This window comes from Drosophila subobscura, chromosome O (assembly GCF_008121235.1).
Source record: "Drosophila subobscura isolate 14011-0131.10 chromosome O, UCBerk_Dsub_1.0, whole genome shotgun sequence".
In the NCBI taxonomy this organism is placed as follows: Eukaryota; Metazoa; Arthropoda; class Insecta; order Diptera; family Drosophilidae; genus Drosophila; species Drosophila subobscura.
The window spans coordinates 16822122-16844308 of record NC_048533.1 but is presented as its reverse complement, the minus strand read 5'-3'; the positions used below and the strand labels follow the sequence as shown (position 1 = coordinate 16844308).

Below are 22187 nucleotides of genomic sequence, written 5' to 3'. Positions count from 1 at the left end.
TCGTTCATGTGCACACGCACACACACCTAGGTGAAAGCGTAACGTAGGACGCGATTTTGGCGTATGTCCTGATGCCGTAATTTTCTATGCACAAACACGCGGTATTCTCAAGGACTCTCGACTTTTGTTCAATTCCCACGATTGGGCCACAGTCTGGGGCTGCTGTTTGGCCAGATTTCACACATTTAAGGCGCGATTTGGTAATTTTTAGGATTTATTTTGATGCCACAGAGCATGGAGTGTGCAAACCGTGTTGATTTGTTCGCACCTTGGCCATTCGCTACTGAACCCAACACACACACGCTGAGAGTTCACCACACTGCCTGCTGGCTGTCACGAGAGCGGCAGAGAGAGAGTCGCTGGGCCACCAACAGGCCAACAGGCCAGGATACAATCACTCGTTGCTTTCACTCTCTCTCAGCGCGTGGTGTGTTTTGTCCACTTTTTTAGGGGAGAGCTTGCGCACAGCTGTTCAAGGAATGGCGGCATTTCAAATAGTTAGCGGTGAATGTTGGAAAAATGCCAATAAACATGGACTAAATTCCATGATTATTGTAGTTTCAAGCGCATAATTATCTTCTCAGTAAAGATTTCGCACAATATGCATTTGCTTAGATATATTTTCATCCCGGCACTGCTGACGTAGGCACTGCCTTAACTCACTCAAGACCAAAACTTGCGCAAGCTCTCGCTCTCTTTCGCAATCTCATTCTCCTCAGGCTCTCTCCCTTGTGCTCAGCTGTCATCTGTGGTATGTGTGGGCCAGTGGGTGGCCCCTTTTTGCATGGAAATCTGTTGCATGAGCGCAATTTGTTATCCTCTTTATCTCAGCTGAGTGTCGTCCAAGTGTCAGTAGTGCTTCTCGCTACATAAATTACTCCATGCCATCTTGAGCAATACCGTTACGGCAACAACAATAAAATTGAGCATATAAAAACAATGAAATTCCCTTTTGCCGGCACAAGCTGCAGGGCAGCGCCCATCGGGCAAAGCCCCCAAAAAGTAAAAGTGCGAGTACCCACAATAATAACAATCTAGCTGGAAAATAGAGTGGGTGTTGCGTTGGACTAGCAGCAAGACAAACACACAATGTAAAGATGAAGAAGGACCTCTTGCAGGAGTTTGGCTAGAGAGAGAGAGAGAGAGAGAGATAGCTAGCGGTTTTACGGATTTACTTGACAAAAGCTGTTGCTCTGCTAGACATCGGCATCGAAGTTGTTTGCTGGTTTTTGTTTGCGCTCTCTGATTTTGATGAACTTTCGCTACTAACCCATATTTTTATGTACTTCATTTAGTTGGGAAAGCAGTGAAAGTGTTTCTACTTGTCTTGCTTTAACGACAAAAGTAGGCTGTAGGCTGCCATCAAATGCTGTATTCGATTCGTTCAGTCACTTGAAACTACTTAAAACATTAAACACAACTTACACAGCATAAAGCAAAATTAACGTAATTTTAACACTTTTATTTATAATTATTTTGGTTGTTTCCGACACCTTTCTGATACGGTTAACCATGCCTAAAAAACTGGATCCCGATAGCCCCATGTTCGTGGCTTGTAGCGCCCATTTCAATTTTCTGAGAGAGTACCGGAAGGCCTGTGCCGGCCATGACATCCAGGCTCAGCAGTTATTCCACGAGGCCTCCACTGCCTGGCAGGCTCTCAGTACCGAGGAGAGGACCGTGTTCGAGGAGGTTAGTCAGGAGGAGCTGCCTTTGACTGGCTCCAACTCATCATTTTTGATACCCACAGGATAACTATTTGCCAGCGCGTCTCGCTGAAACTGGAAAATCGTCCGTGGGTATTGCTGTTGATTTGCTGACAGCTCAAGGGGAGAAGATATTTGGGAAGGCCAAGTCCAAGGCTAAGCCGAGGCGCCCAAAGCGCAATGCAGTCAAGCGGCAGTTGCCAGCGAAGCAAAAGAAAAGCCAACAGACCACTCGTCGGCCAACAATGAAGCCCAATAATGATCCCGTTTCTCCTTGTGTGTGGGAGATCACTTTCCGTAAACTATCCTAGAACCAAATAAAGTATCTCTGGGTAATATATTTGTATAAGCTTCCTCCAAGGACTATTCCATGCTGTACAAATAATGGTAGATCCCTTCAGCGTGGTGGGGCTGGGCAGAGAATCGGCGGGGTGGCGCCAACGTACGTCATAGCCATGACCATTGATGCGCACAACTAATTGAATTTCTCAAGCTGTTTCATTGACCGAATCGATTGAATCGAAACCAATTTGACCATATGCACCCAATTGCTCCCCTGGCTCCCCCACTTGGCCTACATCAACGCCCGTGGGTTTCAGAACCGAAACCCCATCCACCGACACCACAAAATGGTATCCTGGGTGCTGCCTTTTTAGCAAGTTGACTCCATTATGCCAGTAGACACCTGCAGGCAGACAGTACAGGCTGAAGCTTCATTAGAATGCATATTTCATATATTTTCTGGGCAAAATTCCTTTAACTGATGCTGATGCCTGCATACCATAACCTGATGAAAACTGCAATCAATTTCGTTTCCATACATTTTTCAACATTGCCTCCTATCGAAGGCAGCTCTGACTTGTTGTGGTTTGCCCACCTCATGTGGCTACCCGGTGGATAGGAATGCAATGAGTTTATCAGGTTATTTTTATTACATTTTCATTACCATTAGCTGGAATATTTACATACAAATATTTGAAAAATTATATCAAAGCCTCTGCCAATTTACCTGCAAGCCTGAATTGCACTTTGCGTATCAAATCGAGTTATTGGCATTAAATTTACCTTTTAGTTCCCATTTTACCCACTCGAAAGTTATCTTTCCACCCTCAATCAAAACGAATAGTTTCGGCCCATTCCGCTTGTTGATTGCCCTGCCCAAAAAGGGGAACAACAAATGCAGTCAAAGTCAAAATTACCCCAGAATAAAAGTGAACATTTGCCAATTAGGGAGCGATAAGGGAAAAGAGTGCAAGCAATTTGTTTGCTCAAACGAGACGTCAAGTATTACGCGAATTTGCAGAGCGGCGGAACGGGGCAGGGGACTCCGATTGGGATTGCAACAATCGAATTAATTGGCAGCTGCCCTTACCCGTATCGAACAATCGATGGCAAATGTAATTTCCAATATCATTAGGCTGTGCCCAACCAATTTGTATTGCAGCGGTACGGAACAGGAACGACCTCCTCTTTTATTTATTTTTTTTATTTTTTTTTTGCCTTAATCGCTTTGTCATATAAATGAACCGAGTTTTGCTCTCCAACTCTCAGCTTCAGCTCCAACCAGTCGGCCGGCTGGCTGGCTGGCTGTATTTTCTACAACTTTGTCAACGTTTTTGCTTGGGGGCCAAAGTAAACTCAATTAACTTTTTGCCATTGCTCGCTGCAACAATAAACAATTTTTTCCACCTTTTCGCCTGGGCTCGGGCGAGAATCGCAATTAAGGAAGATAACAGTCAAGTGCAGCAGCACCCACTCCTTCCTTCCTTCCTTACATATATCCTCTATCCTCTATCCCCTATCCCCATCCCTATCCGTGTACGTATAAATTGCTTAGAAAATGTAAAGTGTAAAGCAAAATGGTTTGTGTATTTGTCATGGCGGTCTGTGGCCTCAGCCTCAGTCTCAGCTCCTGCCTCAGTCTCTCGGCTGCAGTCAGGGCCCGAGCTGGCCGACATTAACCAAGATTTGTTGGCGCTTGAGCGAGGCGTTTGTCAGGGGCTCTTGCTGTTGTTGCAGCTACTGCTGCTTCTTTTAATTAAAAAAGTTCTAGCTGGATGCAAATAGCGGGGGGAACGGCACGGGTGACGTCGCACGGCGACTTCTACTGAGTTATGAGCACTGTGTGAGGTTTAAGTAAATGCTTATATTAAATTTTAATAGATCCCATCGGTGTGGACATTTATAATTCTAACAATATTTGACAGCCACAAAGGTACGCTGATGGGGATAATACTTAAATGCATAACTGCATGATTTTTCAGGATTATTTACGAAATATTTCGCAGTCTTTGGAAATGGTTTTAAAGTAACTAACAAATTTTGAGACATCTTTGCATTATCTGTCTTCGTTTACTCAAGCTAGTGGGCCATCTATCAAATGGAATGTTCATAAACAAAAGCAAATAGACACAGAAAACACAAGTCCTAAAAAATTAATGCACAAATAAACAGATTTGTATAGAATATTTTTGAAGGCGTTAATTTTCGACACCTACGCATTGGGTGGACTATAAGCAAAGAAATTCGATCTACACCATGTTCACACGAAGCGCCCAATTCAACTTTCTAAGAGAGTACCGGAAGGCCTGTGCAGGCGATGACGTTCCAGCTCAAGAATTAGTCCGCGAAGCCTCCTCCGCCTGGCAGGCTCTCACCCCCGACGAGAAGTCGCTGTTCGAGGACGTAAGTGAAGATCTGCTCTTCGGTGGAACCAATTCATTATCTTTCATCCCGACAGAAGGAGTATTTGTCGGCTCGCCTCGCTGAAGCGGGTCCATCGGCCATGGGCATTACTGTGGGTTTGTTGACAGCGCAGCTGAGCGACTACCTGATGGAAATGGGCAGCAAGGCAGAGATCTGGACGAAGTCGACAGCCAAGTCGAAGTCCACAAAACAAAACCCATCCAAGTCGACTGTTTCTGATGTGGATCAACCTTAAGCTTCTCTGCTCTGAAGTAAAGGCTTAGTATTTCATATTTGTTGCTGCATTCCAATACTTTTTTGCACAATTTAAAACATGAGAAAACGAAAATGGATGCAAAATATTCAAATTTCTCAAGCTCTCGAGGCTGCAGTTGTCTTTGTTTTAGTATGTAAAAAAAGGGATAAATGACATCAAGGATAATACGCACTAACACACCCACTCAGACAGGTAAGAGCACACCCAGCACCCAGCACCCAGCAGCACACTCAGCGCCACAGTGTTGTCCCTTAAAATATGCAAAGCAAAGGGAGAGCGAGCACCCATAAGACAGTGTTGAGCCGGGAGTAGAGCACATCTGAGAGTCTCTGAGCTGGAGCTGAGATACACCCAACATGCAGCAGTCGAGAGCCAGCACACACAGCACCTATGCATAAATAATGAAAGCACACATACAGATGTACATATAAGTACGTGTGTGTGTTTGTGTGCTTGGGAGTGTTTGCTGTTGACGGCTCACATGTTAAAAGCGTCAGTATAATAGCCAAAGTAATGGCAAAAGTGCAATTGTGAGTTCAAGTAAATAAAAACTATTCAAATATGCAAAACACAATGCAAAATGAAGAGCTGCACAGCACCCCGCCCATGCCGCCGGGGGGCCCAGTGCCCGCTCGTGTATCTCAAGTGCATAAATTTGCTTGTTAAATCCTGATTGATACGCCATCCTGGTCCTCGTCCTCGTCGTCGTCCCTGTCTCCCGTTCCCGTTCCGCTGAGTGTTCCTTTCAACGGCAATAGATGGAAATGGATATGGACATGGAGAGCGCAAAGGAGGACGACAAAAAAAAAGAACTATCCACATATTGCCATCATATTTTACACAAAGCGGAAGTCGAGTGCCGCACTGCACAGAACTTGTTGTCCTTTGGGGCGCTTCCACGGTGTGGGGGCGGGGCCACACCATATCGAAGTTCGCCTACCAAGTTTTAGTTGGGAAATTCTCGCCAAGAGAGTTGTTACTTCAATGGATCGGTTATCGCTTCGCTAAATGTTTGGTCTTCCTAAAACTATAAAAGAAATTTACTTCCTTTGGCTGAAAATAAAAATCTGAGAAAACTTTTGGCTGACATAATTGCTAAGCTAAATAAAAATAGTTGAATACTCTCAATAAAATAATGGACCTGTGGTCAAATCTATCACCAAAACGCTGCTCTTCACCGTAGAAGACTCAATGTTGATGGCGTAAAAAACGAGCCAGCACAGACGTGTGTCCAGGTGGAAATTGATTAATTTTCCTCGCGCTTTTGAAGTCTCTGACAAAGCAACGAGGAAATTGAAACAGAAACAGAGTCGAAGGCTGACTATGACTGTTGTGCTGACGCAGCAAAGCGCTGGAAAATGTTGTCACAATGGTGGATTGTGGCTGAGGTTTTTAGTTGCTCGATGCTCAAATCGGCTTATTGGCATGAACAGCAACGCCTACAAGCATCAAAGACACCGTTGACAGCACCCGGGCAAGGATGACGCAGTGCAGCAGCCAAAGAAAGATTATTGCAAAAAAAAGTAAGAGAAGAGAGAGGAAAAACTCTTTTGCACACACACTAGAGAAATGGAAAAACATGGAAATGGAAAGTGGAAAGTGGGATGTGCGAATGGGCCACTAACGATGCTGCTGTTGCTGCTCTCTTGTTGCTGGGGCTGTGGTGGCACGATGGAATGATTATAAAGCAACATCAATGGGGAGGGAGGGCATCATCTATGCATGCATCCAGGTTCGTGTATGCTTTTGGTTTTTTGTGCTTGTGTGTGTGTTGGCAGTTGTAGGCACTTTGCGGATGCTCGTGAATTGAACGTTTATTGACACACAAAAGCTGGAAAATTGAAAAATTCTGCAGAGCCAACGACTCCCCCACATGCCCGTGTGTTTACGACCAGCAGGCCCACCACAAAACCCACTCATCTCATCCCTTTTCATTGCGTATTCCCCACCTCAACATTCCTTTTTGATGCCCTAGAAGCAGGGTATTATGCATTTTACTAGATGTTTGTTATGCTTTGGGATAGCTTTACAATATGTTTTGCTTGCTCTTTAGATTTCTATATGAATTCGAGTTCAAAATGGAACAAATACTCTACGAAATTCATAGCATGTGCTGCTGCCAAGAGTATTCCACGTTTCGTTCTGCAGCCCAGCAGCCATACCTCCTTCCTTGTTGCTTTTAATGGACGCCACACACCTTTCAGGATTGTCATTGTTGGTGTTCCTCCTTTCTGGCAATTTCCCCAGCGGCGGCATCCTGACAACGCCGCTCATCGAGGCACCACCTCAAAGGACCGCTTTGTGCGGCGCCGTGCGACCGTGTATTAGTGCTTTCCATTCAATAGTTTGCCCTGGCACGGGGCATACTCGCACTGCTCTTGTACCTACATTCGGGTTTTATGTGTTATTGCATATTTCTGCGTTATAATGCAGACACTGCCAGAGGCACAACCCCGCCGACTGGCGATGCCGTCGCTTCTTATTGCCCGCTCAACCATAATGGGTTAATGGCAAATTGAAACCCGATTGAAAAGCGCCTCGAGACGCGCTCCTTCATCCGCCCGCTGTCGCTCCATATGAAATTCGTAATTGAATTAAATTTAATGGCATATTTCGAATGCCTTCTGCGGTGGGCGTGGCGCACATGTGTGTCTTCTCCTCCTTCTGGTTCGTGTTTTTTTTACACAAAAAATCGTACGAGTGTGTCTGGTTTTGTTAATTTGCTGGAAGTGCGTGGCAGGTCGTCGCAAGTGCCGTAAAGTGTGAGCAAATTCAATTTTATTTTAGATTCGCATATTTCTCTTTGTGCCACATTGGCTTCCACCAGTTGACGGTGAGCCAGCAAAACTCTTCGAAGTTTCAATGGGAGCATCAAATGGAAGCACTAGGAGAAGCCAGTTCAGGGCTTATAAGTTAAGCCCCATAATCTTTCAGACAGAGAAACGATTAGAGTAGACGCAAGGAAACCCAAGAAACTGCAAAAACCGATTCAAATTTGAATTACTGGCTAGCAAAAGGAACATTTTATTGGCCTCACAAATGTTGTAGCTGCTTTCCCTGTAGCTAACAGCAGAATTAATTTTCAAATAAGTGAACTGTCTTTTGGTTGTATTGGAAATTGCCAAAAACTATACGCATTTTCCAACACTTTTTGCTGGCATTTTTAGGGCATTATTGATGCGTTTTTTATTGCAAGCAGTGGCGTGTCAAAAATAAATTAATTGAGCTCAGAATTCAACTGAAAATTCATCAAAAACAATGGGGAGCAACTGGGCAGACCCGCAGAAACGTGCGCCAATGAGCGGTGGTTGGAACTCTTTCAATCGCGATCACCAAAAGGTAAAACCCCAACCAAATATCAAGTGGGACCTAAAACGGATTCAAACTGTTTCCTTTTACAGATCTCCGTGCTGCCTGTGGATGTAATCAACTCACGATATAACGAAATGCAGCACAGAAATTCACCAGAGACCACGATTATCACTGTGCCGAATAGATATGGCAAGGTGACACCAATCGCCGTAAACACTGACATAAACGGCCTGATAAAGGAATTTACAATTCTTGCAATCAATAAGAGAGCAGCCCCTGTGGATGCGGTTGCCAGAGGAGCAAAGGAGAGGAAGAACTTCACATTGGAGGAGATTCAAGCGATATGGGAAGGTGACAAGCCCTATTTTCCAATGCACACTATCCATTCGGAACACCAAAGCGACGATGCTCTGGCGCCGGAGCAGGCCCTGCGTGATGAGGAGGCTGACTATGAGGAGAATCGTGTGGCCGCGGCTTTTATTGCCCGCCGGCCCAGGGAGCTGCAGCCTAGCGAGTCACAGTCCGGCATATTAATTCTGGAGAATCCGATTCTTTCAGCTGTCCCACAGCCCGCCATTATACACAATCAGCAATTGCTCGAACCCGTGGTGAAGTGGCTGTCTAAGCAGCAACTGGTGGCCGTGGCCCATGCCTGCCAGACCCATCAGCGGATGCGGGCCAGTGGCGAGCGGGCTGGCTTCCTGCTGGGCGACGGACCCGGAATGGGAAAGGGCAGCAGCCTTGCCGCCATCATATACAACAATTTCATGCTGGGTCGCAAGCGTGCCCTTTGGGTCTCCATCTCGAATACTCTCAAGCGCGATGTGGAGCGCGATCTGAAGGACATTGGCGCCAGCGAGAAGATCAATGTGGTGGTCCTGGACACGCTGAACTACTGGCGCATCAGCGCCGAGGAGAACGACAGATTCAAAAGGGGCATCGTCTTCTGCAAGTACACCTCGCTGTTGGAATCCTCGCAGACGTCCGATGCCAAGTACGATAATCGTTTCCAGCAGGTGTGCAACTGGCTGGGCAAGAACTTCGACGGCGTCATCGTCTTCGACGAGTGCGACAGTGCCGCCAGGAGCCTCAGTGTCGAAAATGTCAGCTTGCTGCTGAAGCTGCAGAAGCAAGTGCCCAATGCTCGGGTTGTCTACGTCTCGGCCACGGAGCTCAGCGATCCGAACAGTCTGTCTTTTATGCCACGTCTGGGCCTGTGGGGCGTCGGCACTGTCCACCCCAAATTCGAGAGCTTTGCCACCGAGATGCAACTCCACAGCCCTGTCCCCATGCGGCTGTTGTGCATGGAAATGAAGCTGTCTGGCAGCTACATGGCCCGTCAGCTGAGCTTCAAGGGTGTCAGCGTTCGCATCGATGAAGTGGTCATGACACGGAAATTCTTCGACATGTACGACTATGCCGCCAATCTGTGGGCCGAGATCAATATGAAGTGGCAAGCGGCCAGCCGCCTCCTGCGCCTGCCCCAATGCCTTCAGAAGATCATCTGGCACGAGTTCTGGTCCGCGCATCAGCAATTCTTTCAGTACTTGTGCCTCGCCCACAAGGTGGAGAATGCTCTGGATGTGGCACAGAATGCCATCGAGCAAGGCAAAGCGGTCGTGATTAGCCTTCAGTCGAACGAAGAGTCTTGGACGCTGGAACACTTGAAGAGCCAGAAGGGCCAGCTGCAGCAGCCAGTGTCCACTTTGAAGGTGATTTTAAGAACGTTTGTGGAGAAATTCTTTCCGGCTCCCAATGTGGATGATTTCCATAGTCTGATCAACACGGCGGACATTAATAAGGCCAGGAGGCCGCGGCGGCATTCCGACGAGAGGGATAATAAAGACATGGTAAAGTTGGAAGTTGTAGATAAAAACATACAGCAGAGCATCCTGAAGCACTTGCACGAATATCTACTGCTCAAACAAAACAAGGAAGAAAACACTTCCGATGACATCACCGATCACGATGTGGCACATTGTCTCTACATGCGCTACCAGATGCTCAAGAAAATCGATCATTTTGATAGCCGTCTGCCAGTCAATACGATGGACATTCTTAAGGCAAAGCTCGGGGGCCACAAAAAGGTGGCGGAGATAACGACTCGAGGGGGTGGAATCGTGTGCATCGATGGAGTCTACAAGTACATGCCACGCTGCCAGGGCGAGGCACTGCTCAGCGAGGTCAACGATCAGGAGCGGCAATGTTTTATGGCGGACCGCAAGCAGGTGGCCATCATTTCGGAGGCCTGCTCCGCGGGCATCTCGCTGCACAGCGACAAGGCTGCGGCCAATCAGCGACAGCGCGTGCACATCATCTTGGAGCTGCCGTGGAACGCGGACCAAGCACTCCAACAACTGGGCCGCACCCATCGCTGTAATCAGCTCCATCCGCCGGAATACGTAATTGTTGTTTCGGATCTAATAGGCGAACGACGCACTGCCAACAACGTGGCCGAAAGGTTAAAGAGTTTGGGTGCTGAGATCAAGAACAATCGCCCGTTCCTCGATCAACCAGATCTTGCTCAAGTCAATATTAACAATATTCCTGGATCCAGCAGCCTGTACCATGTGATCCAACATCTGGCTGGCAAAATACCCATCGATCCTGCTGAGATCCCAGCCACATACATAGGCAACTTTCGGTCCGATTGCGCCGAGGCCCTGGGCCATGTGGGCGTGCTCAATGTGGAGATCGGGAAGAACGATGTCGAGATCTATAGCGTGCCCAAGAACGCCTCCAATGTGGACAGATTCATACAGAGAGTGCGTGGATGCAGCGTGGAGATTCAGAGTTCCATGTTCCAGTTCTTCATAGACAACATGTACGGGCGAATAGCGCAAATGAAGCGCTCGGGCCGCTACAACATGGGCATCCTCGACCTAAAGACCCACCAAGTCAGCGTAAAGTGCAGCAAGCAGATCAAATACAAGAGAACCGTCGAAGAGATCGCGGTGTACACACAGCTGTACACGTTGGAGGTGGAACGTGGCATGTCCTATGAGGAGGCTCATGCAATGTAAGTTTTTCTCTTATCCCTTGTCCCAGTCTGATAACTGATCGATTCCTCGCAGCTACAGCAAAACAAAGAAGCTCCACGAAGGCTTCTACCAACTGAAAGAGAAGCGAGGGGATACAAAGATGGTCATCTTATGTGTGGAGGACAAGACGAGAACGGGCCGGTATGCCACAGATCCTCGGAACATCTACATGCAGATCTACCGACCCAATGTCGGCCTTCAAGTGCGCATCGAAACCCTCGAGTCCGTTACCTCACGCTATGTCTACACAAAGCCCAACGCGGCCCAAAAATATTGGCAGGAGCAGTACGAAATGTGTCTGAACACCTGCTCCCACATCTACTGGAATCGCACGTGTCACTTTCCCAATGATTGCATGGACGGCAAGCGGCTACGCACCTACCATGTGCTCTCGGGACGTGTGCTGCACTTTTGGAGCCGCATCACGCAAATCATTGAGAAGAACGGCCACAAGATGCAGATGATACGCGCAGAGACTACTGCGGGACAGCAAATTTTGGGTATTGTGGTGCCTAATTCAGCCTACAATGAAATCCACAGGGATTTGTCCTCAGTTGCTGCTAAAGTTAAAGTTATGGAAGCCATGGAAGACTGATTCAAGTTTATCAAGAGCGAGAGATTATAGCCAATATATAACCCATAATATATTCAAATAAATAACTGGCTTTTGTTCTCTTAGTTCGCATTCTTGCTGCCAAGTTCTCCTTGCACAATTGACCGCAGCTCTACCAAAACGATGTAGACTCAGAAACATTCTTGGCAAACATCCACTACACAGAGCTGACTCGCATGATGCTGATGGAAACCACATTTGGAGAGCAGTCGAGTGGCCATGGGAAAGGAGTTAACTCTGGTCTGGTTTCGGGCTTGGTTTTGGTCGCTTTTTCGAAAGCTCTTCATATGCGAAGGCGCTTGGCAAGGAGACCGAGTAAGTTTTTGCCATTATTTTCTTTGTGCATAATTAGAATAATATTTGATTAAAAACATTTTATTTCAATTACCCCAAATGGCAGAGCAGTGAGAAGCAGAAACTAAACACGCAGTGTACACTGGCCCAGGGCTCATTGTCCAACCGGAGCAGAAAGTGGAAACTGGAAACTGGCATGGCTGAGCCAGGAGCAGCTGCTCGGGTTCGCTGAAGCTGAAGATGGAAATGGTAATGGAGAGATGGGGAAATGGAGTTGCAGATGGAGCAGAGCCCCCAAAGAAACTGTTTAAAAATTAAAGAAGGAGACACACTGAAAAAACAATAAGGGAATAACGACAATTAGCGTGGCTGAGAACAAAGTTAAGCATTTGATGAAGCGCAGACGAGCGTGAAATGATGAAATAATATCACAAATACTTCAGAGAGAGATGGCGCACAAAAAAACTAAATTAAATGAGCGGACTCATCAGGGCTCTCTACCTGCTTGGAGCGGAGTGGAGTGGAGTGGATTGTACTTGGTAAATTGCCCCAATCATTTACCACAATTTCACAAGAGGATGGATCTTGAGCGGATGGAGCGATAAAAGTTTCAAGCACACTCCAATGCCAATATAATTGTCTGTGTTAATTGAAAAAGTTGCTGAGGCTGCTGCCGTTGCAGCTGCTGTTTCTTCTCCTTAATTTACATTAGTTTTTGAAGTTGCGCTGTGATTGGATTCACCAAATGTCCTGCACACACACACACAGTGGACATGTGAGACAGCTTTTGTAAATTGAAACACATTTCTGCCCTTCAAAACGACAGGACAGGACAGGGACAGGGACAGGACTGGCCTTTGTGTGTTTTTGGCCATTGTTGTGTTGATTATTGGTTTTGGGCGTATTAGTAACCATTATGCATGTCCATAATATGCAATTAATTAATGTTCGATGCAAATTACAATCTGCAATAGTCGCAGACATAGACGGGCAAAGGCATCATCATCATCTACCCCATCAGCATCTACTCGTACATACTCGTACATCAATCAGCTAGAGGACCCGAGATCGAGTTTCCAAATAGAAAATCTTTTGGGCTTAAGCAGCTGTTCGATTCAGTCTCGGAATTCTGCATAAATTGTAATTAAATTAGGAGTCGAAATTGAATCGATTTGATGCCAGCAAACGAAGAGACAGACAGAGAGAGAGAGAGAGACTGCTCACTGATTTACAAATCATCTTTCCAGGGGTGGGGTTTGAGGTCCGAAATGAAATTAATCTATGCATATTGCAGTCGGAATATGCAAAAGGCTCTAAGCTGATTTTGACCCATCCACCGAATCGATTTGCTGCTCGACTGACTGCACGCCTCAACAACATCTTCATCTTCAACTTCAACTGAAATATGTTCTTCTGTTAAAGCAACAATTATGAAATACTTAATTAAGTGAAACAAACCTTGTTGCTTATCCCCGAAGTGTAGCTACACTTGTGAGCTAATTAGTGCTCAGCTCTTAACTTTCGGCTCTCAGCACTTGGCTCTCTGCTTTGTCTTTATCATTTTGCATTTCATTAAATTAAGCGCTGTCGAAAAGGCTTCTTCTCTGCGAAGCACAAAACATTTATGCAGCATAATGGCCAGAAAGCACAAAAGTTTTTCATTCAAATGGAATGCAGCCATGTGCATTAGAAGCCTCTCGGACCTACTTATGGCCATAAGCTATTCATAAACTTTTGCCTTCAAATCGAATTATAAATCCTGGCCACAGCAGAGCAGAGCAGAAAAAAACGAAAGAAAACAAAGGCAACAGATCTAGAGATGGAGATGGAGGGAAAACCATCGAGACCAGCAACTATTTTGGCCAAAAGTGAACTAAAGTTGATGGCCAAGTTAACTGGCTCGCCTCTGAGATTTAAGTAGAATATAATATAAAATAATTTTGCAAGTTTTTTGTTACTTGTTTGCTTTTGTTGCGTGTGCTGGAAACAATACGCCGCACATAATTTGATGCATGCCACACACACGCACAGCAAGCCTTGGGGCAGCACAAGACACAAGAAGCAGCAGGCAGCCACACATGTAAGGCAGGCAGCAGGCAGCAGCTGCATATGCATATACGAATGCCACGTGTGCGTGTCCTGGCTAGATAAGCAGCAAGCCCTCATCCCTGGCTCTCCATCCATCCTTAATATTAAGTATGCTTTAGTTAATTTCGCTGCATCTCTCAGCTCAAGTACAAAAGAAATGTCGGAAAAAAGAAGACAACAAAAAACTGAGAGGATAGACAAGCTTTAAGGTCGAAGCTTTGGATACTCTTCAGGTGCATTGTTTATTTTAATTTCATACACACAAAATTGTGCTAAAATAACTCTAGAAAGAAATGCTTAGCTGATTGCAATGCTCCTTTATCATAAGATGTTTCGATTCTGCCGATTGCCAGTACTGATTTGATGGCTTTATAACTGATTATGGCTATGATTTTAGCTACGTTACAGATGAAGGGATGTACAGATAGCTTCACGGGCTTTAAAAAAATAAAAACAACTCGCGACCTTTCTCCCACACATCAAGCATGCAAAACTTTAGCCAGCTCTTCCCCTTTTTCGCCCATCCCTTACCCTCCACCAGCTTGTTTTAAGTTTTGCGTACAACTTTTTTGTGCCCCCGCCCTTGGCCATGCTCGCCCTCCCCTGCCGCGTTCCACTCTTGTTTTGGGCAAACAACAAAATTATATAAACGACGTCGACTAGAATTGAACGCCTTCGGTTATTTACGCGAAGTTTAATGGAATTTTCAACAGTTTTTGCAACAGTGATTTGCCAACCGCAGAGAGACCCCAACGCCCAGAGAGATCTCTTTGCAGTGGGAGCTGCCAGCTAGATGCTTTCCTCTGTTTATTTGCCAGCGAGTTTTCCGCTTTTCTTCCATGGCATGTACAGAAATGAAGTTTTAAAACTTTATTTGTGCGGCCGCCAGTTTTGTAATTGACATATGCAATTTGTTTGGCAGTTCTGGGAAATGCCATTGCCGCTGCCACTGCCACCCAGCCTTGTCTGTCTCTCTATCTGTCTGTCAGTTGTATACAACAACTGAGGAGGAGTAGCATCTACTGCACACCACACTTTTTAACGCTTTCAATTGCCACTCTGCCTGCATTTGGTATTCATGGAGATTTTCGTGCAGCAGAAAAGGCAGTGACCCCAAAGAGCTAAGGGAATGTCATTGTGGCAGTGGCCATTGAGTGACTGAAACCGTGAGATCAAAAATTATATATCTATGGCATTTTTCATTGGCTATCCGATAAGGTAAACAGCTACCCGGTACTCAGAACTACATCTGTACCTTAGCGGTTTTTTTTGTCAAATTTTACATTTTACATTCATCTGTATTTAATCTTCGAGTACGGTGTAAAAAAATGATGCAAACAGAGCAAGGGAATGGGAGGATGAAAGCCAATTTAATCACGTTAATTAAAAACTGACTTTGCGCGCACCCACACTCACTTATCGAGTGCAAGTAGGTGCAAGTGTAAGGAGAATTGTTTTTGGTTAATTTCGAGAGTGTAAAGCCATAGGGTACGGTAATAAACAAAAACAAAATAACTAAAGGAAAAATATTATCGTCACTGAGAAAAATATACATACGATCATTTGCGAATAAAAAGTATAAACGGTAAAGCAAACATAAAACATCAATTTTCACTTGCCTTTTACATTCTTCTTTCCGTCATTGCGCTTCTTCTTTTCGCATGTGCCGTGAAGCACTTATTGTCCTCTTCACACACATGCATACGTAACCCGCGCGACGATACGACGAAACGAACGAAACGAAATAAATGTAACGGGATCGAGCGAGAGATTCTAATAAGAGCACAGATATTGGGCACATTAATTTAGGGTGAGGCATTGGGACGGAAGTTCGCACGCACAGACTACGAGAGAGAGCACGTTTTGGGTTGCCTCACCCTATTAGCAGACACTTGAAATGAGAGCTCTGACACTCGCTCTTCTCTTTGCTTTTTGCGCCTCTTCTTTTTGCTTGCACTTTTATATGATTATTGGGTAAAGGGAGGGGACAACTTTGCGCCTTTTCTGGCACATTTACACACTCACACATTGCAAGCCCTTGGTGCAAATTTAGAACATTTTAGCTACGTATGTACGTATGAACATACATACATTTGTACGAAAAAAAAAACACTTTTAACACTTCACTTTCACATATTGCCGCATATTTCCATTTTCCATATTGATCTCGCATTTTTTGCCCATTAAATGCCCAACCATTTCACCATATTTCACTAACACACACTTCACTTTCACATATTTCACAATTGATCTCGCATTTTTTGTCCACAAAATGTTCAACCATTTCACCATATTTCACTGCACTTCACTAACACAGACTTCACTTTCACATATTGTCGTATATTTCGCATTTGATCTCGCATTTTTTGTCCACAAAATGTTCAACCATTGCACCACATTTTATTTCACTTCACTAACACACACTTCACTTTCACATATTGCCGCATATTTCCATCGACGATCTGCTTCTAGCCTCGCTGCTGTGCTCCTCCGCAAATGATCTTGATTTTTTATTGATTTCACTAACACACACTTGTTGTTGTACACTGCACATACTGCACGATACTTTTTCCCGTTTAGTTTCCCGAATTTTCCCTTATTTTCCCGATTTTACCCGATTTTTTCGATTTTTCGCGGACCGAATCCGTCCCGGACCGAACGCGCTGACAAATTTTTAACTACTGAGTGGGGATGAGGAAGCTGCAAAAGAAGTAAACTGCGTAGGTGTTGGTGGCTTAGGCCGCGCTCCCCTACTCGAAAATCTAATGCACATACATTGTGACGTGCACTCGGGCCTACTGCTCTCTGGGATTTTGTGCTAGCCGACCAGACCAGATCAGTGTAGGGTGAATCTACGTTTTTGCATGGGAGTTGCGCTCTCTTTACATTTAGCTAATGAGGAAGTGAAGAGGAGAAAGAATAAGAAAATATTGAGCTGCTGGAGTGCTGGCATGAATACAAATCAAAGTAATAAGTAAATCGATTGCAAAATATAAAGGGAGTTAAAATTATGATTTATTTTAAATAAACTATCAATATGCGCCGTTTTTTTTTTTTTTTTTTTCTTTATGGTTCTCTCTGGTTTTCTTGTGAGAGCGAGAGAGCAAAGTAACGGCGAAACAAGCGAGACTGAGCTCTGCCGTTCGTTTTGCTTTGTATGAGTGAATAGGAAAGACAATTGGATTCTTGTTGTTGGTGGCTTTTGACTCGCTCTCCTACTTGAAAATCAAATGCACATTTATTGTATAGAGCAGTTTGATCTTCCGTCTCTGGAATTTGGTACAAGCCGAAACTCTCTTTGCTTTTGACTAATTGTCAGTAAAAAGGGGAGAGAAGAAGAAGATGCGCTGCTGGAGTGCAGGCTTGAATCAAAATGAAATAAATAATCCCGGAAAAGATTTCTTTCACGTGATCTCGATCGGAAAATGCTTAGAAAATTTCTGAAATTGTAAAGGAAAATAAATTTAATATTTATTATCAAGATTCCATCATATTGCGCCGTTTCTTTTTTTGGTTCTGTCTTTCGTTTGAGAGTGAGAGAGCAAAGTAACTGTAAAAACAACAGAAGACTGGGCTCTCTCGTTCTTCTTTTTTTGTGTGAGTGAATAGGAAAGACAATTGGATTATTGGTGTTGGTGGATTATGACTCGCTCTCCTACTTGCAAATCGGATGCACATTTATTGTGTCGAGCACTTTTACTATGCGTCTCTGTAATTCAGTGAAAGCGGACTAAATCAGTGTGGGGTGATTTCACATTTTTGGAACTCTCTTTGCATTTGACTGTGTAATTGTCAGTAAAAAGGGGTGAGAAGAGGTGGAGTGGAGCGCAGGCTTGAATCAAAATCTAAGTAATCGGAAAGTCGATTGGATAATAAAAAGGGAGTTAAATTTATGATTTATTTTAAATAAACTATCAATATGTGCCGTTTTTTTTTTATGGTTTCTCTTTCTTTATGGTTCTCTCTGGTTTTCGTGTGAGAGCGAGAGAGCAAAGTAACGGCGAAACAATGCGAGACTCGGCTCTGGCGTTCTTCTTGCCTTGTATGAGTGAATAGGAAAGGCAATTGGATTCTTTGTGTTGGTTGCTTATGACTCGCTCTCCTACTTGCAAATCGGATGCACATTTATTGTGTCGAGCACTTTTACCATCCGTCTCTGTAATTCAGTGCAAGCGGACTAAATCAGTGTGGGGTGATTTCACATTTTTGGTACATTCTCCATGCGCTTTGAAATCTATAGATTCTAAAGTTTAGATTCTAAACTGTTCGCTCCAATTACATTTGACTAATTGTCAGTAAAAAGGGGGGAGATGAGGAAGATGGAGTGAGAGCATACAGATCTCTGGATGCCAAATTTGGTGGCTCTAGCTTGAATGGTCTCTGAGATCCAGGCGCTCAACAAGACGGACGGACGGACGGACAGACAGACATGGCTCAATCGACTCGGCTATTGATGCTGATCAAGAATATATGTATGTACATATGTATATACTTTATGGGATCGGTAACGTTTCCTTCTGTGCGTTACAAATGTACATCCACTTTGTGCACAAATGCAATACACCCTATTTAGTCTTCGAATACCTGGTATAATTATTTAAAAATTCTAGACGGATCGAAAGGCTAAAATCAAAGTCCAAATTATACTCCTTCTTTAAATTTTGTGCCTTGCCGATTTTTCTCGGATATATTGGCGATAACTCATGAAAACGATATGAAAATATTATTCTTAACTTTTAAATACATCTAACAACCGACATTAAATATCTTCTAGCATTGGTTCATAGAACTAGCTTGAATTCGTATCCTGTACGGTCCGACTCTGCTGCCATTCTTGCCATCCTCTAAGTGTTCTCTTCAGCTTTAAATTATGCATTCAGTTGCTTTAACGGGTATCTCAAGGCCGAAACTCGAGAACTCAGCTAAAACATTCATAGCTTTTATTTTTTCATAACATGAAATGAATTAAAATGTCAAAATGGAAATAATTTTTGTCAGCTCTTGAAAGGCGAAACTCAAAGACTGAGCACAAATGCATGTCCCATTTTTGTGTATTTTAATGAACAGAATTAGCATAAAATGCGAACGACAGGTACTTTGCATCATCCTCATCCCCAGCTCCAGGCTGGCTCACCCATTTCCATTTACTCCATTTAATTTGTCAAAAATAATGACAAGGTTTCAGCAGGCACTTTTGGGATTTAACAAAAAAGACAACAACAACAAAAATATATACAAAAAGGGGACAGCAAGAACTACCTATTTACTTTGAAGTTTCAGATGCTGTATCTTTTAGCCAGCCCCTACTAGGCCATACATAAATATATTTATTCATATACATATACATATACATATATACAGCACAGCATATGTACATACATATATTTGGGGCATTTTTAATTTGAGCTGATGGGACTCTGAGAGAGCGAGAGATAACTTAAAAGTCATGATGGGTATTAAGCGGCCGTCCAACCCTTCCCTTCCCTTCCCATACACACACTCGCATGAGAGCCGGCAGCAAAATATGTTCGCAGTCGGTTGGGTCGACAAACCCTTATCAAAATATTTATATGACTTCGCATATGTTAAACGCAGAAATTGTTTGAAAAGAGCACCCAGAACCCATCAGTGGCTGACCACTCCACTCCGCCACCGAAGCAACCGAACCACCCAACCGAGCCACCTCCCAGCCACCGCTCTCGCACTCGCACTTGTATGTATGGAAAAAATGCTTAATGGCCTGTAATCTGCTTAAAACTTGGACATGAGTTCAATTTGCCAAATGGCAGCCACAAACCAAACGGTGAGTCGTGCGGGAGAAAGCGGGAACGGCGGATTGGGTTGGAGGGGGGAGGGACTTTAAGCTGATTCTGTTACATTGTGTGGAATGCCCGGTTACATTTTCGGTATCTTTTTTTTTTTGTATAATTTATGATCTTTGCATGATGAAAAAAGCCTGGATTCTTATATAATTTTATTTTTAATTAATGCTCACACATACACATCCATCTCGGTGAGGGATGCGTGGTAGGAGGAGTAAGAGGACTGAGAGGAGCTTTTCAAGACACACGCCCCTCAGCTGCACTTTGTTCATTCGTACGGAACAGAAACAGTAACGCAAAAAGCTTGAGGAGAGGCAAAAAAGAATACAGAAAAATAAACGCAACAAAAAGGGTTCACATCCTGGGGTCCGACCCGAAATTCAATTTGCGTTCCTTTTCAGCTTTGTTCCTTTTTTCCTTTTCTCTGAATGTGGATGTGCGTGCGTGTGTGTGTGTGTGCAAAATGATTTCTTTTGGAAATTGAAAATTTCACATGTTAGCCGGGAGTGTTCCGGGGGATTGTTCCGAAGGTAGAACCGAAATTAATTACGTCCATTTCTATGATGGAAATTAATTGAGGCATAAACTTGTATCTCACACTTGAGGGAGAATGGGTCCTGCTTTTGTTTTTTTTTTAGATGTATGTTTTGCAATTAATTTAAATAAATTAATAGATACATTTTAATGGCTGCTGGGCTGTGACTATAAATATAATCAATAAAGAAACAACTGATATTTGTTTGGAGAATGGCTGGCCGCTCAACCCTTTTAACAATAAATTATGGCCTAACCCGAGGCGTAACAAATACAGAAGAAATACACACACACACACGTCGGATAATCGACTCAAATACTTTTGTGCAACTGAAAAATGAAGCGCATCAATCAGTTTAAGTTTCAGATGTAATCAAAAGCAAATCAACAACACCCTCCATCCGGATTAATTAGAGCTTAACATCCGCCGAGTAAATACTCGCATAGCAGCCAGAGAGCCACAAAGCGGATGGAATGGAATGGATTGGGTGGGGATCCTTTACCACAATACACACATAATGACATCAATGGGAAGCTGCTCAAACTGATGGCAAATGTTGAGGGCCGCAGTGCATATTCATTACATGGCCACAACCGCTGTTGCCACACCGTAGCTGCCAATATCGAGAAGACGTCACTGGAGACAAACAGAGGAGAAGTCGGTGTGGCAGCAGGTATTGGGAGCAGAATAGTTGAAACATTTGCTGCGGTTTCTATTGTTGCCAAACGATGGCATTGGCGGGAGATAACGGGGCAATGTCTGACTGGAGAAAACAATTTGCTAATTTGCGTGGAGAAGCTTCAAAGGTCATGGGGTTTCGAATGAGATTAGCTTAATGTAAAATCAATTCAGAATTATTTGTTTGGCCATGTTAATTTCATTAAGATTTCGCCATTCATCTTCCATCTATCAAGAGAACTTATGGATTATGGATTACCGACTTAAGCCACTACGATTATTGTCTACCATTAGTCCCGATTCTTGGTGGAAGCCTCATTTCCATATTCACTTCGGTGGCATTTCCATGGCAAAATAACAGCCATTAAAATGCTTAAATTACTAATGGCAGGTCATGCCAAATTCAGGCTGCTAATTGGGCACACATTTAATCAAATAATAATATCCAGCAAATTGCAATCCATGAAGCTTAAACAGAACAAGGGAAACTTTTTTTGTTCGGCTGTGCGGCGGCTCTTTCGAGTCAAGGATTTGGCCTGCAGCGACATAAAAAGTTAACGACGCCAACTAAATTAAAATATAATTTGAAAACTGAAACATTCGCAGCAAGCCAGCACAGCTCTGCTCCTGCCATCACGGCCAAGGCCTCCCCAATGTGGTGGAACGGAAGGAAATCTGAAAATATTAAACAAACATAAAGACCATTTTGTCTTGTTTGGTGCCATGCAAATCAGAAAACGAACACAAACACATAAAGAACATGCGTATTAATAAAGCCAAGAATTGAAAAGCAAGAGGGGGAGGAGTGGAAGTGGGTGATGGAGTGGGAGTAAGAGTACGGGGAGTAGGCGGAGCAGCTGGGAAAGCAAAGAAAAGCCAGCAGAATGCTGGTAGCAATATTTCTAATCTAATTTCAAAGTTGAGGGGGAACACAAAAAAATTAAAAGAAAATACTCTGAGCCAGAGAGCATGCCAAATGCAAGAAGAGAAAATGAGAAACGAAAAATAAAAGCTAACCTCTAGGGCCGAAGATTTAAGTACACTTTATTAATATTATTCGCAGTTTATAATATTTGGATAGGTAAATTGGTATTAAAACAAACAGCAAAAGGGGACATTTCTGTTGATTATTTGCA

The 22187-nt window shown here is 44.0% G+C and overlaps 2 protein-coding genes across 4 annotated transcripts; both read left to right on the top strand.

Moving 5' to 3' along the window:
- The first annotated feature begins 1378 nt into the window (after nt 1-1378).
- On the top strand, nt 1379-4709 carry LOC117898209. Of its 3 annotated transcripts, none has more exons than XM_034807432.1 (2): nt 1379-1692; nt 4447-4708. In XM_034807432.1, the coding sequence occupies exons 1-2, from the start codon at nt 1513-1515 to the stop codon at nt 4645-4647; spliced, it is 381 nt and encodes a 126-aa protein (XP_034663323.1). In that variant the 5' UTR covers nt 1379-1512; the 3' UTR covers nt 4648-4708. The 3 variants fall into 3 exon arrangements, with proteins under 3 accessions (XP_034663323.1, XP_034663322.1, XP_034663324.1); XM_034807431.1 differs by lacking the exon at nt 4447-4708 and adding an exon at nt 1751-2033 and having other exon boundaries at nt 1385-1692; XM_034807433.1 differs by lacking the exon at nt 1379-1692 and adding an exon at nt 4113-4391 and having other exon boundaries at nt 4447-4709.
- A 3256-nt stretch (nt 4710-7965) lies between these two features.
- On the top strand, nt 7966-11616 carry LOC117899063 (protein strawberry notch-like). Its single transcript, XM_034808829.1, has 3 exons — nt 7966-8007; nt 8070-10999; nt 11055-11616. Exons 1-3 carry the CDS (start codon nt 7966-7968, stop codon nt 11614-11616), a joined length of 3534 nt encoding a protein of 1177 aa, XP_034664720.1.
- Nucleotides 11617-22187: the final 10571 nt, after the last annotated feature.

Bases quoted from the DNA above. Each gene is read 5' to 3' on its own strand.
- LOC117898209 (XM_034807431.1), top strand. From the start codon at position 1,513: ATGCCTAAAAAACTGGATCCCGATAGCCCCATGTTCGTGGCTTGTAGC. The intron at 1,693-1,750 runs GTTAGTCAGGAG...TGATACCCACAG, and splicing joins AGAGGACCGTGTTCGAGGAG to GATAACTATTTGCCAGCGCG.
- LOC117899063 (XM_034808829.1), top strand. From the start codon at position 7,966: ATGAGCGGTGGTTGGAACTCTTTCAATCGCGATCACCAAAAG. The intron at 8,008-8,069 runs GTAAAACCCCAA...TTCCTTTTACAG, and splicing joins TCAATCGCGATCACCAAAAG to ATCTCCGTGCTGCCTGTGGA. The intron at 11,000-11,054 runs GTAAGTTTTTCT...GATTCCTCGCAG, and splicing joins TATGAGGAGGCTCATGCAAT to CTACAGCAAAACAAAGAAGC.